The sequence below is a fragment of the Physeter macrocephalus genome, chromosome 7 (assembly GCF_002837175.3).
Source record: "Physeter macrocephalus isolate SW-GA chromosome 7, ASM283717v5, whole genome shotgun sequence".
NCBI lineage: Eukaryota > Metazoa > Chordata > Mammalia > Artiodactyla > Physeteridae > Physeter > Physeter macrocephalus.
The window spans coordinates 113,854,205-113,870,021 of record NC_041220.1 but is presented as its reverse complement, the minus strand read 5'-3'; the positions used below and the strand labels follow the sequence as shown (position 1 = coordinate 113,870,021).

The following is a 15,817-nucleotide window of genomic DNA, read 5'->3' as shown; positions in this document are numbered from 1 at the left end:
GTTTAGACTTCTGAAAATTTTGAGTGTTCTCAGTGATGCATTTGCAGTTTGAGGTTTAGATGATTCCTGGTGTCTCTTGGCGGGGATGGGAGGTAGTCATCACACCATAAATGGACATTTAGAGACTTTTCATATTGCATTGAAAAAAAGAGAAAGCTGTGTTTGCCCAGATCTTGACCTTCAGCCCCGCCAACCTGGTCCAGCTAGCTGCTGTCCACTTCAGCACTTTCTGAGGGCTAAGAGACCTATACCTATAGAAAAACTTTTCCTTAGATCCTCATCATCAGAGGGAGGCCCAGCTCTTGACCATTCCCTCCTAAATCTCCCTAGAATGAGCTATCCATTGATCTCTCTTCCTTCCTTGTCCTTATTATCTACACTTCTTCTTCTCAGAGAACAGACAACCCAATTAATTGGTTGGCTCTTTTCCCCCTTGCCCCCAAATCTCTTCATATACAGGCAAGAACATAGCTCAGAGAGGTAAACTCTTACTTTGGGTGTCATAGAAACCACTTGCTTTGCTTTTCAAGATCCCTAGGAAGCAAGTTACCATATGTATTGTTGTTTCAAGATACTCTGTCATCTGAAGGGGGAAGTTTAATTCACTTTGGGGGGCATCTTAAAGAAGCATTTGCCATGTCAGTGGTTATTGTATTTCTAGTTGTTATTTTCCACTTCAGAAGTTCATATTAAAAGTGTTGCTGTATGGTATTAAATACATCCTTAGATTTGAGATATTTCTGGACTGTTGGCCTCACTACTAACTTGGTTTTCTTCTCTGTTCACTGGGAAAAGGGTGACCATGGAGACAAAGGAGACTCTGGAGCCCTGGGACCAAGGGTGAGTGTGTCTCATCTACTCTTTTGGCCTCCAACAAGCCTAGATTTGAAGTGCGTGTCTATGTGGCTTTTCACAAGGCACTTGGACTAATAATACCCAACAATAGCACTGGACGTAGACTACTGTGACTATTCCTGCTACTCCCCCCTTTCTTCTTATTTTTCATTGTAGTCACCAGGAGCACTGAGTATGTAGACCGGAACACGTAAGATAAGCCCATAAGGAGAAGGTCTAAGGAACTCTCTCTATCTACTTCCCCTCTGCCAAATGAGCAATGGCGACCCCATAGCCATCCACCTAATAGAACTTTCCACTTTTCAATTAACTCAATTAAAAAGAAAGCAATAGTCCATATTTTCAGAACCTTTTTAAAGCACAGGCAGGGAATTAGGACATGACTGATGGAAATTCAGTGGCACAGCTACTGAGTAGGATAGACATCTTAAAAATATTTGTTCCCTCCTTATAGGTACTGTTCAAAAAATATATATATATATATATATTTGTTCCCTATTTGCTTCCATTTTAATGGAATTCTATTCCTGTTAGGAGAGCCAAGCATTTCCTACAGTACAGTGTTCCATCTTCTTAAAAAATGAAGAAGCAATCTATGAGGTGTAGATGAGGAGAAATAGGTCAGGAGTTGCTTTAATAAATATAAAGCCGACAAAATTTTGCAAGTCAAATCAGATTAGCCTACACGTTATAATTTTTAGGAGACAGCTTTTGAGATTGAATTGTATTTCTTTTTTATCCAATTTAATATATTTAACCTACCACAGACAGGAAGTTAGAAGTAGTTTGCCTCCTTTGAAATAAGGACATGGGCTTCCCTGGTGGCGCAGTGGTTGCGCGTCCGCCTGCCGATGCAGGGGAACCGGGTTCGCGCCCCGGTCTGGGAGGATCCCACATGCCGCGGAGCGGCTGGGCCCGTGAGCCATGGCCGCTGAGCCTGCGCGTCCGGAGCCTGCGCTCCGCAACGGGAGAGGTCGCAACAGAGGGAGGCCCGCATACCACAAAAAAAAAAAAAAAAAAAAAAAATGAAATAAGGACCAACTTCGAACGTGATTATTTATTCTAAAGTACATTTGGGCCTTAGTCGGGAATCGATGGTCAGAGAGAGATGTTTGCTGCTATTTCTGTTTTCGCCACAGTCCCTTCTTCATCCTAGCCTAACCCCCATGATGTTCTCCTGGCTGATTTTTTCATAGGGTCCACCTGGTCAAAAGGGAGATCAAGGAGCCACCGAGATCATAGACTACAACGGCAACCTCCACGAAGCCTTGCAGGCAAGTGACTGCTCCCTGCCCTGACACAGACAGTGACACTGATGAGACCCTTGGAATGTGTGTAAATATCAGCTTCCACCCCCCTCCTCAGATCTCAGAGGGCTCCACTGTGCAAAGCACACCTTCTCCCTGATCTCCTGAACCCATCTTCTTCTCCCTGCCCCAGTTTATCCTCTTTATTTCCTAGCATTTTTCAATCTTTCCTTCTCTTTCCCTTCTCCCTTCAGATGTGCTTTAGTCAGTCTTATCTTAAATCTTGTACTGGTTTTGCCAAGCTTTGTCTCCTTGCTTGATACGTGAACCTAGCAAAGCCATTAAGAGCCCTGTGGCTCTGGAGTTTGAGCTGCCTGGGTTCAAACCTCTTGCTTACTAAGTGCATGAGCTAGGGTTGTTGTGAGTAGATGACTAAGTATGTATTATACACTTAGGAGAGTGCCCAGCACATAGTAAGTCTTTTATAGGGATTTCTTGCTACTCCTCCTGTTCAATTCTTTTTCTTCTGTTAATAAAAAGCCATAGACTGTGTGGCTTGTCTCCATCACCTTTGCTTCCTATTTATCCTCTTCATACTTAGACTCCTGTGTTGTAGCTTGTACCATTATTTGTTGAAATTTCTCTTATCAAGGTCAACAATAACCTCTAGGTCAAGCCCATGGTACTCATCACTCTTGACTTTTACGTGACATTATACGAAACCACCTTCCTTTTGAAACTCTTTTTTTCTGGTTTATCCAACCTTCTACTGTCATTTCTTCCAGTTTTCTTCTTTGATGGATCCACTCTATTTCAGTATTTCCAATTTCTCTGTCCACCCCCTAATTTGGGGTATTCTCAAGTCTCTGATCTTTTCTTGGTACAATCACTCCCTTTGTGTTCTTTCACATGATGCCTTCCAAATCTTTCACCTCCAGGTCTGATCTGCATATACCTCTATCTGTCCAGGAATATTTCCACGATGGATGCAACACTGCCTTGTCAACTTCCACCAATACATACAATTATACTGGTTACCTTTCACACCTACCAAATGATTCCCTTTCCTAACTAACCAGTTTCTGTTAATGAAACCATAAGTTTTCTAATTTCTTGAGATGGAAACTTTAGTGTCATTTTAAAACTATTCTTTGTCCTTCATCCTTTATATCTCACCAGAAGCTACTGTTTCCTTTTTCAAAGTGTCTCTGGAGGCTGTCCCACTCTCTCCATTCCCAGCTAGGTCTACATGTTGTTTATATCAGATCTAACACTGCAACGAGCCCTTAACCAATTCCTCTACCCCTAGTGCCTCCTTGCTCTTCTAATCCATTCCTATATATCACTCCAAGGTTAATTTTCCTAAACTATCACTATTTTGATGACTCTAATCTGTTCAGAAACCTAAGTGACCCTCTTGCCTACTCTATCAAGCCCAAACTTCTCCATCTGACTTTTAAGGCCCTATAACCCTGCCTTTCCTGTACAGAATTTTTTATTTCTCCACAATATATTTATCATATCTATAAAAATAACCATCTTTTTTCCTGGTTCATCCTTTTTCTTTCATTCAGCCATCTAAATCCTATCCAACAATTCACTGCTGCCACCCAGATGAATTTCTCCTCTGAATCTTTTCAAATATTAGCAGTCAGGACCCAGTAGTTTAACATTTAATTATTCTGAAATTCCATAATTTACTTTAGTTTTGCCTCTTACCAGATTGTAATTTACTTGTTGACAGGAAACTCATCTTATGCTTATTTTGTCTCCCCCAATGTGTCTGACCCAGGTCTAGGCATGTAAATATTAAATAAACTTATTGGTTGAATTAGTAAGTATACTTCATTCATATGCACAATCCATTTTTTTGCTTGAAAGCCAAATTAGTTGTTTTAAATATTTTCCATTTTGTACTTGTTTGATTTTTTTTCCACCCATATGATTTCACTAACATTATCTAATTATGATAGATCTACATTTCTATGGGTCCTTTGTTACAACTATCATGTTTAAATAGTAAAGCATTTATTGGATAGTTTTTACAGGATCTATCTTCAGCTTTGTATTTTTTCTGTTCTTTTTATTCTTTCTCTTCTGGTAAAGCACATAGAGACACATGCTTCCTGCTTAGAGAAACCTTACTTGGACAGTGTGTTCAGTCAACAGCTTGAATTAGGGCTCCTCAGTGCAAGTGGACTAGACTCACACAGTAGCCTCTGGGCTACTGTCAAATTCTAGAATCAGTTTTCTAAATTGTTCCCTTTTTCCCACAAGTTGATAACTGCTTGTATAAAGAAAGAGAAAGAACAGGAAGTTTTTGTTACTTACTATGTTGTCAGAGTTCTTACTTCTAAAATATAGGGTCACTTTTTTCAACTTTATTAACAATATTGTAAATTTCCCTTAAACTGCTTCCAGTGGCACCATAATTCTTACTACTGCCTTTAAGAGGTACTCACGCTCTTATCTTTCAAGGTATGCTCCTATGTTATTGGCCATGGCCATTTTCTGGAAAGACTGTGGAAGAGTTTTAAAGCCTTTACATGAACAGAGCCTGACATGAAGCAAGCTACCCTCAGTCTAAAACTGAAATCTGCTTTGATTTCCCCTCTGTTACTAACTAGCTGAGTCACTTTGGGGAAATCACATAATGTATCTATATTTCATTGATCTGATCTGTAACATGAGGATGATTTGGAATGGATTTTTTTCTAAGAGTCCATAAAATCTAATATTATGCTTAGGGTTATTTTTTTAGGAGCTCCTGAATACTCTTTGTTGACGTGCCAAAACGCACTGTACTTTTTAAAAAAAATCTAACACCTACATCTTGATATGAAAGAATAGATGTGCTCAGTTTCTTTTTTCACCTCGAGTTCTATATGATTGTAAACCAGTCAATATCCATCACAGCCAACTAGTTCACGTTTATACCTCAACGTAAAGATTTATTATTCTTAGGGGGTTGTTTAGGCAACTACGTGTTGTGTTTGTAAATAGCTTATAGTTTTTTTTTTTTTCACTTCAAAACTATTTGTTTTTCCAATATAGTACTCTAGTGAATTAAGAGTCCCTAATAAATAAATTAAACTAAATAGCCATTAGATTGCGAGGAAGGAATAGACATTTGTTCTTCTAGTTCTCTAACCAGTGATGGATATTCAGTTTTGCAAATTCCATTTCACTATTGCCTCCTCTAAAAAACATCTGCCCCCAAATCTGGATAATTAGATAAATAAGTATATATTACAATTATAAAAATATCACTTAGAAATATAAAATTTTACTGTTGCCTCTACTGAAAATTGTTACAGGCATACCTCCTTTTATTGCACTTTACTTTATTGCAATTCGAAGATACTGCATTTTTTTACAAATGGAAAGTTTATGGCAACCCTGTGCCAAGCAAGACTATTGGTTCCACTTTTCCAACCGCATTTGCTCACTTCATGTCTCTCTGCCGCATTTGGTAATTCTCACATTTCAAATTTGTTAATTTTGATCATATTTGTTATGGTGATCTGTGATCTTTTTTTTTTTTTTTTTTTCCTGGCTGCGCCGCATGGCTTGCAGGATCTTAGTTCCCCAACTGGGGATCAAACCTGGGCCCATGGCAGTGAAAGGGCTGAGTCCTAACCACTGGACCACCAGGGAATTCCCTGTGATCAGCGATCTTTGATGTTACTGTTGCACAAAGACTATGACTCTCTGAAGGCTCAGATGATGGTTAGCATTTTTTTAGCAATAAAGTTTTTTTTATTGAAGTATAGTTGATGTACAATATTATGTCAGTTACAGGTAAGCAATACATATAGTGATTTACAGTTTTTAAAGGTTATACTTCATTTATAGTTATTATAAAATATTGGCTATATTCCCTGTGTTGTACAATATATCCTTGAGCAATAAAGTATTTTTCGATTAGGGTATGTACACTTTTTTTTTGACATAATGCTATTGCACACTTAATAGACTACATTACAGTTGAAACAAAACTTTTATATGCACTGGGAAACCAAAATTTGTGTGACTTGCTTTATTACAACATTCACTTTATTTCGGTGGTCTGAAACCCTACCCTGCAATATCTGAGGTATGCCCGTATTTACATGAGCATTTGTCATAAGCCGTTTATTTTGATTCTTATGTAAGGTGGTTATGTTTCCACAATTAGCAGTAAAACCTTTGGTTTCCTACCTCAGGCTTTTAAAATTTCTCAACACCATATAAACTAACCCTCTTCTCTAGTGTAAGTCAGGGGTGATTTTAAGCTTGCATCATTATGAGACGTGAAAGAAAATAATTTTTAATTCTAAAGAGATTCACATAAGCATCTCAGAGAATAAATCACAAAGCGTCCTGCTAGCCTTCAACCAATTTACAGCTTCTTTTACTCATGCCTTCCATTTCACATCGTGCCTCAGTAGAGAATGACATGTCTTTCTCCATCACTACCAAAAATTCTGGTTTTCAAATCATTACTGAAGTTCAACAGAGAACCCTGCTGAGTTTACGTAGTTTTAACTTAGAGGAACCAGATACAAGAACTCCAAAGTGAGCCAACATCTTTAGGACGTCTCTGAGTGTCTGCACACCGGTTCTTCAAGATGGCAGTTAAAACTATGTTTTTGAGGAGTTAGCTTAGTTTTCTATCATTTGTTCTTCTGTTAACTGGGTGGAACCTGCCCTGTATAATTTTTAGGTCTCACAAATATAGTTATTTAACAAGCTTATTTAAACCCCTTCTGTTATAGTTCAGTTTCCAATAACAATGTTCTTTTATTTAGGCAACTCATTTTAAAACATGTTGTTATCCTTGAATTTTAAAAAAGACAAGCTAGTTTTGTGCTTAGGTGGAAAATGAATACATGGCTCAGGTTGGAAAACCTCTGAGACTTTAAATTTTAAACTCCTTCCCTCTCTAAGGTTTTATGTTTTTGCTGTCTAGTTAAAAATGTAATTTCTAATTGGAAAGTAATGCTAAAGAAATTATTTCTACTCTATAATTTTCTAATAGCCTTTTTAAAATGACTCATCTACCCATATAGGAACAAAGAAGTCGCTTTCTCATAACCGTAAATTCAACGCTTGCTTTAGGTGAATCCCTTAAGAATAAAATAAGTGGTGCCTTATGTTACATAGATATGATGGTATAAAAATCTGGGCCTTGACTTTTTTATAACCTTGCCCCAGTTTGTGGCCATTTTGCCTTCTATCTTAGAAGCACTGGTTATTTTCTCCTACCCTGTTTTCTCTGAAGCTGTAATGGCCGTGACTGATCTTATCATGGAATACAAACTTGAACCATCTGTACACGTGCATAAATATATTGTTTGCTAAGGAATGATGCAGCATATCACTAAAAACTCAAGTGTTTGAAGTGAGATGGGTGGATGATGTTAAGATTATTTTTTACAACAACGACAATAAAAAACAGCACCAACACCTTGAATTAGAAATTGGAAGGGAGCAGTGGAAGATAAAAAGATGGAGTTAAACTGATGGTCACAAGTTTACATGTAATTGGACAGTGTTTGTCTAGGACCAGAGCACCTAATGGAAAATGTTCTCTCCCCTAAAATTGCATAAAGTGGTACAGGCCTTACAGAACTTTTTGTACAGCACTTAGACTAGAAAATCTTAATACAAAAATGGTTTGTGGATTGGGGATTGGTTGTTTTAGAGATTCATACTTTGAGAGAATATATTTTGGTACAGTAGTCACGCCCTTTACATTAAGAAACAAGGCGAATCCCATCTCAATTCCTGTCTTAGTCATGGCACACACACACACAGACACACACAAACACACAGACACACACAAGCTAATTATAATGCACCGAATGAGATACAAACTGAAAGAAAAAAATATTACTTATACAATTTGATATTTCCGTTTTCTGTAATCAAAGGACTCTAGAAATAGAGCTTTTATGAATAGGAAAGTTTCTCAGCTCCCAATTATGCTCACAAGCCACCAGTGTACACTATTTTACTTCATAATTTAAATCAGTGAATTAAAATTTTGACATTTCTTTTTTCTTTATCCATAGATTTTTAAATAAAATTCTAAAAATAATTTTTAAAGAATTTTTACAATCTATGGTATTCGTTTGAAGATATGTTTTCAGGATCTTGTCAATTCTTTATAAGACATCAGTCTTGCCAAAATATATTCAAAATCTTATTTCAGAAATGTATTACTGTACTTTGGCACACAAATTAGGTAACTCTGTCTTTATCAATACATTTTCCCTACAGAGGATTACCACCTTAACAGTCACGGTAACTCCTATTGCATGATTTCTGTGGTTTGTGACTTTGTATTTGGTGTTGATGCATGCTGGTCATAATAGTACTAATGTAGCCATTGTTTTTATCTGATATTTAATGTTATGTTTTCTTATATTAATAACCTTTTTCAACATTTGCCCCAGTTGAATCACTTTGCTTAGTAAAATAGTAAAAAAAAAAATTTTATTGTTATTTTTCTTAAAAGTCTTTGGCTTCATCTTAATAATGTGGCTTTGTTCTTTAGTGTTTGGGAAATCAAAGCCTTTGTTGGGGGGGGGGGAGAGAAGTGTTTCTAGAAACACAGGAAATATTAGGAAGCTAATTCAACCCCGAAAGATGTATGTGGGACATGGCAGCAATTTTACATTGTCTTACAAATCAACTCTAGAGCATTATTTTAACCTAAATGTGTTGATTTTTTTCTGCATATAAGTAGGTAGTTTTTATAATTCCGTAACCAGTGAAATGTTTCCTCTTTGCAAATCAATACTGGAGGATATTTGATTATGATAGAAATTAGGGAGGTGTGGAGTGTACTTAGTATTTAAAGCATACATTTTATTACAGATACTTTCTTTTAAAACTTTAAAACTTTGTCTTTTCTGGATTTAGGGTCCCCCTGGACCACCTGGACCTCAAGGACTACAAGGGCCAAAGGTTATTCTTTACTTTACTTGTTTCCATTTACTACATATGGTGCAGAGAATCCCACATTAAATATATGTATCTCTGAAAATCAATCTTACAAAATACTGGAGGAGCTGAGATCAACAATATTGCTTAAGAGAGCTGAGAATAGAAATTGAGGTCTGGGCTGAAGGAAGAGGAATCAGAAAAAAGAAAAATTAGGAAAGAAGGGAGAGACATAGAAATGACATTAAATTTAGAAGGGGGACATTCAGAAAAACAGAATATTAAACAAAGGAAAAACAAGTTTTACAGAAATTGTAAGTGTAAAGAAACACTGAATGTGGTGTATGGAAAAAGGCAAATATTTAAATAGAAGAGGATTGAAGGAAAATTTACTCTGACACCAAAAGAGATGCTTTCTTTCAATCCTTTCATAATAAAAAGAACAAGAAAAGCTTCAGCATGATGCATTCACAAATGACAATTTTAGGAATCACTTTCAGTCATTTTTATAACACATCCTGCTATATATATTCAAACATTCTGCCATTTAAATTTCATCTAATAAAACATACCAACTATGAACAGTAGAAACCAAATTACTTGATTATATCTAAAACTTATTGGTAACGTTAGCTTTTTCCCTCCAAACTTAAGCTTGTTAAACCACGTTCGATCAATTAACACATGGCCAGTGATTCTGACTTTTCAGAACTGAGCTACACGTGTTGAAATACGACTTTCATCATTGGGTTTTCTGTAAGATATTCAAGTGGTGTCAAAATCCATCTTTTGTTTATGCCTCTTAAGGCAGTTTATTTGCTAAATCTACCTCATACACACACACGCGCACACACACACACGCGCGCACACACACACACATATAAGCTTTTGTACTTTTCTCTTTCAAGATACTTAAAAACTGAAAGCTAGCACATAGAAACAATTATTTTTCTATTATTAAAAGGAATATGCAGTAAAATATTACTGAGGTCCTTGGCTCTGTGAGATATATTTAGAACATAGATGCTAATTTCAAACAGATTTCATGTATAACATTACTGTAAGTTTGAGGATTTTTTATTTTCTATTTCTCCACCACATTCTGCTCCCTAAGAGATATAACACAAAAAATGCTCCAATCATATGCAGTCTTTATTCCTGGTAAGCAAGTTGGCCTGGATCCCTATTCTTTAGTGTCTTGGTGAGCTGGACTAGAAAACCTAGAAGGAAATCTGTAGATTCCTTTTTCCTCTGTGTAGAGTCAACCAAGATCTAAGTTCCTTGCTTTATGCACTCACTTGACTAAGTCTCCAGAAGCAAAATTGTCCTCAATGCTAAATATGTACCTTATTCCATACAAACCTCAAAAACTTCTGGGACTTGACTCTTCTTTATAGCCCAGAGGCCTACAGAAGCCCAAAAAGTACTTGACCCAAAGAAAGCTACCTAGCTACCTAGCCAAGAAAGCTATATCATTAAAACCTACATCCCCTGTGTTTTATAATCCAATTGCTATTCATTTATTAATTATATTAATCAACAATTAATTTGGGGCCTCTATTCCATGGTAAATACTGATATCTAGTAAAGATACTAGGATATAGCAAGGGGTTTTATTTTATTTATTTATTTTTGGCTACGTTGGGTCTATTGTTACTGCACGCAGGCTTTCTTTACTTGCGGCGTGCAGGGGCTTCTCTTCGTTGCAGTGCCGGGCTTCTCATTGCGGTGGCTTCTCTTGTTGTGGAGCACGGGCTTCAGTAGTTGTGGCTCGTGGGCTCTAGAGCACAGGCTCAGTAGTTGTGGCACACGGGCTTAGCTGCTCCGCGGCATGTGGGATCTTCCCGGGCCAGGGATCGAACCCGTGTCCCCTGCATTGGCAGGCGGATTCTTAACCACTGCGCCACCAGGGAAGCCCAGCAAGGGGTTTTAACGAGGAGCTTTTAGCCCAGGGATGGAGAAAGGCAAGTAAAGGCACAATTATTAATAAAGAGAGTAAGTGCGTTGGCTAAGATGCGTACAGGAAGGCTCCTCTCTGCCTTGGGGTCAAGGATGACTTCGAGCTGAAACTGAAAGGCAGAGAGAAATTGGCCAAGTGAATGTCTAGACAAATAGGGTAGGGGAGGGCTGATAGTCATACTCGCTTACCTCTTACCGTGCCACCCTTCCCACTACGCCAGCAATCTGGCCCACCTCGCACACGCCACAGTGGTCTTGTAATTGAGATCTTGGCTTAGTTGATACAGTCCTTTATGCTTTCCATTATCTCCCCTTGAGAAGGTTGGGATAACTGGGGGGAGATGTGCCTATGACCAGGAGTCAGCAAATTCAGCACGAGGCAAATATAAAACCCATTCTCACTCGGGACACACAGCCTCAGACTGAATGGGAACCTATTCAAGTTAGCATTCCTCCTTCCTTTATCAAACAAGGACTGTTTGACTTCTTATACATCAAATAACTCTTCACAAACTACTTTTGGTGGGTGCAGGATAAATGAATAACTCATGGATTATAATTTTCTTTTAAACATTTGTGGGTCACGTTTTGAAGGGAAAAGCATAGCGACCATTACTGGACCCAGAGTGCTGACAAGTATTCAGACTGCATGAAACCAGGGCTTAGCCAGTTGCATCCAACCTTAACAGACTTGTTGGTGGCAAAATAAATGTTGCCGTTACCACAAAGAGCAGGAAATCTGGAATTTTTTAAAAAAGGTTTTTTTCTTTTCTTTTTTTTTTTTTCATGTGTTTGTCATGCCTTCCTTTAACATTTGGAAGGCTCAGATTTCACACTATGACCAATAGCTCTTAAAGTTCTAACCAGGGAAAGGAACTCTAACCATTTCAATATTGTGGTTTATAACATCACCAAACAAGCCTTTCTAGAAAAATACAGCCTCAAGTCAGTTCCCTTGGAAATCTGTCTGTGAGGCAGCCTACTCACACACTCCAAAGAATTGTTTTTACAAAGTTTCCGAGGTGTGGGCATCAGAGATATTTATAATGGGGTCTATATAAATGACCCATTGATATAAAATAATATCTTGCCTTTCAAAGAATTTGTTTGTTCAGTACCTTTCCAATTAAAAGGTAACTGGACATTTGTTGTTTGAATAAATCTCTAGCACATTGTTTAAATTTGTCTTTAATGGAACATCTTTAGTTAAGAAAAAATAAATCCATCTATTTTGGGTTTGTCAAGCGTTCTAATAAATCATAATATGAATAGTAAATTTAGTTCGTTCCTAGCATAGTATAGGAAATTGAATTGATCCAAAAGTAATTTTCTGTGGATTAAGATATTATCTGATTTATTATATCCTTCAGTGAGGCTTATCTGGAAATAGCACATTCATAATCATTATGAATTTGTATTCACTGTTCAAACAATGCCAGGTTAAATATTATAAACATATGGGGCCTTTCATTTTACTCTTTCTTGAGTTAACTACCATGTTTTTGCTTTTTTCTCAAATTGGAAAATAAGAGAAATCATACAGAATTTTAAGGAGGAAAAAATTAACTAGCTGAGGCATATAGGTTGTTCCTGTAGGATATGGTCAGCCATCAGATGATTTCAGTTTTCTTTCATCAGAACTCTTATACCCTGAATCTGACATGAGGGAAAAAATAAAAACACTGAATCTTAGTGATATATAAGTATTATTATACATAATATTCAAAAAAATGTTATTTTGGGATTCCCTGGCGGTCCAGTGGTTAAGACTCTGGGCTTCCACTGCAGGGGGCCCAGGTTCGGTCCCTGGTGGGGGAACTGAGATCCCGCATGCCACACAGTGTGGCCAAAAGAAAAAAAAACGTTATTTCACTTGGTATAGTCATGTGGTATGATGTAATAACGTACTTGAATTATGATGCATTTGCTGAAAGTTAAATTGTACTGTTACCAACTAGCATCATTTTTTGCCTCATTTTTACTTAGTGTAGTATGCTACCAATAATAAATAAGAAGCTAGCCATCAATTTTTATCTTAACAGGGAGAGCCAGGATCTCCAGGAGTCCCAGGAGTTGATGGAGAGCAGGTAATTTTCAAAGACATATACTGTCATTTAAAGCATCATTATTGATGACCTTTTGTTATAGGTTTGAAGACCAAAAGACATGAGTGTTGATTTATGATATTCTCTTTTTTATTTCCTTACCTTCTGTTCTAGAGACTACATTAACTCTAAAAAGCAATTGGTTTTAAATTAGGCATTAGTTTTCTTTGTACAAACATACAAGTTATATGATGCTTTAGATTTGCCTTAATAATCCCTATCAATCTACCTATGACATCTCTGTGAATTTTTATTAGACTTGTAAGATAATTACCAATTTAGTAAATAAGAATTGCCTAATTCTTGTCAGTGAATACAAATAATTCAAGATTTAAAGCTGTGACGGTAGTTTCCACAAAATTAGATATTGCTTACATGTGTTATTTTGACATTGTCTTCTTTTCCCAAATAAAGATTGTACCTAATTTTCTAGATCATTAGAAAAGACAGAAACAAGCAGGACACTTGTAGCTTTGTAGAATATGGCAGTATCTCCGAGGGTTTCCGCTAAAACAGAGGTTGACAAACATTTTCTATAAAGGACCAGATAGTAAATGTTTTAGGCTTTGCAGGCCATAGACATTCTCTATCAGATTTTTTTAATGCCACTTAAATTTTGTTTTAAACATTCAGCCTGTACAAAAACAATTCCTGGGCTGGATTTGGCCTGTAAGCCATGGTTTGCCAACCTCTGGTAGAAATGAATCTGACTAGGAGAATGTGGACAGTGTTCAAAATTCAGAATCTAATCACAAGGATGAGTTTCAGGATATTTGATGTTTTCTGGGCTTCCATTATTTACCTAAGAAATGGCTAAAATCAAGAAGATCATAAGAAATCAAAGACATTCTTGATACAGTTTGTGAAATATCCTCTCAGGAGATAGTATTAGATAAGAAAATTAAGAGAAGGGTTATTTTAATATCAGAGTTGTATATTGAAATCATATAACATCACACTAAATTAACATGTGGTAGTTACAAAAGAGACTTTAGATGATCTGCTATATCCATCAGAGATCACATTAGCATTTAAAAATCTGATGGTATTACCTCCCCAGTTAGTCATTATAAATAATTTGACATACATAATGACATACTACATGGTATGTCATCCCTACATATACAATAGCTGAATTTTTTTTCTATAGGCTTCACAAGGTCTTCTTCTACTACTAGGTCCAGTGGGTTGGCTCTCCTGCTGCTCTCTTTTACTAGATTCCGGAAACCAACCAGGAGCTGATTAATTATAAGACCCATCTATCTATTTAGGTACCTACCCACCCACCCACCCACCTAGTGGGTGACTCTGAAGTAGGTGCTGTGAAACAGATATACATAACAAGAAAAGACAAGTTCCTGTCCTTAAGTAGTTTTTAGTATAGAAAATATGAACAGGTTAGTGCAACCAGGGATCCCTGTAACCATAACTAAAATAACTATGATCATCTCTGCTGAAGAATGGGCCATCTGGTCATACTGCAGGGAACCTCCTTGGACGAAAATGCTTAACGATATACATTAATTTCAGTATTAGTATCACAAAATTCCTATTTTTTTGCATTCAAAATACACATATATCTATTTCCTCACTGTAAAAAGAGAATAAAAATCACATCCTGGATCACCTCATAGAGATGTCACGAGAACAAAATAAGAACACTGAAAAAGTGGAAGTATTTCTAAGTATTAATTGAGCATTAGTGTATAGTGAATGATCTACCTGTCTGTAGATGGGACCATTGAAAACTGTTGGTGATTGGAACCTCTGCCTGCATTTAATGGGAATAGAGGGATATAATGAGTGGAGATGTGAAAAATTTATTTGGACCTTTGTTGCTATAACACTAGGTCCTGCTTCAAAATGTTTATTGTGCATTAAACCCATTAATTTGTTTTCAGGACTGGTGATATAGAATTAGCTGCCAGGTAAAAATGTGGAATCAGGAGAAATGATGTCAACACTCACATTCCTGCTTTTCATACTTAAATGGCCTAAGTAATAGAATTTAATCTCTTCCATTACAAGAGGAAATAGTATTGATTCAATGTAGAAGTTTGCTATAAGAGGTAACTCTACCTAAAAATGAAAATCAGAATCATCTCAGCCTGAGGCCCATCTATTGGCAAAAGTAATCTGGAATTCTATTTTCCCTATTATGTAACCATCCATGGTCAGTATGATTCTTAAGTGCAAACCATATCATTTGTAGGGACTCAAAGGTTCAAAGGGAGACATGGGGGACCCAGGTATGCCAGGTGAAAAAGGAGGAATTGGACTTCCTGGATTACCGGTATGTTTATATTTTTAAAGATGTATTCATATTAAGATAAATAATCAGAAAATAGTTGCATTATTAGCTGCAGTCTCATCTAATGGTTCATTTAATATTTTTATTTTTAAATATTTGAGGTGTTTTTGGTTAATTACTACAACTAAGGCTCTAGAAGAAATTTTAAAGCATCTAACCAAATGAATTATAAAATAAACCTTTATGCTTTCCTGAATTATTTTCACTAGAAGATAGTAAAATAAATAGAGTTGGTCATTAATATAGGATGTAACTGATCATTTTTAAATAAACAATAATAAAAAAAGAACTAGGGCTTCCCTGGTGGCGCAGTGGTTGAGAGTCCGCCTGCCGATGCAGGGGACACGGGTTCGTGCCCCGGTCCGGGAAGATCCCACATACCGCGGAGCGGCTGGGCCCGTGAGCCATGG

General features: G+C 36.9%; 1 protein-coding gene across 1 annotated transcript in view; it reads left to right on the top strand.

The window, feature by feature from the left end:
- Positions 1 to 15,817, top strand: part of COL25A1 (collagen type XXV alpha 1 chain) — a 476,840-nt gene that overhangs the window by 432,101 nt on the left and 28,922 nt on the right. Inside the window, exons 22-27 of the mRNA XM_055086170.1 lie at positions 796 to 840; positions 2,052 to 2,129; positions 8,367 to 8,390; positions 9,012 to 9,056; positions 13,034 to 13,078; positions 15,309 to 15,389. Of these exons, the coding sequence (XP_054942145.1) occupies positions 796 to 840; positions 2,052 to 2,129; positions 8,367 to 8,390; positions 9,012 to 9,056; positions 13,034 to 13,078; positions 15,309 to 15,389 (318 nt within the window). The remainder of the gene's footprint in view (positions 1 to 795; positions 841 to 2,051; positions 2,130 to 8,366; positions 8,391 to 9,011; positions 9,057 to 13,033; positions 13,079 to 15,308; positions 15,390 to 15,817) is intronic.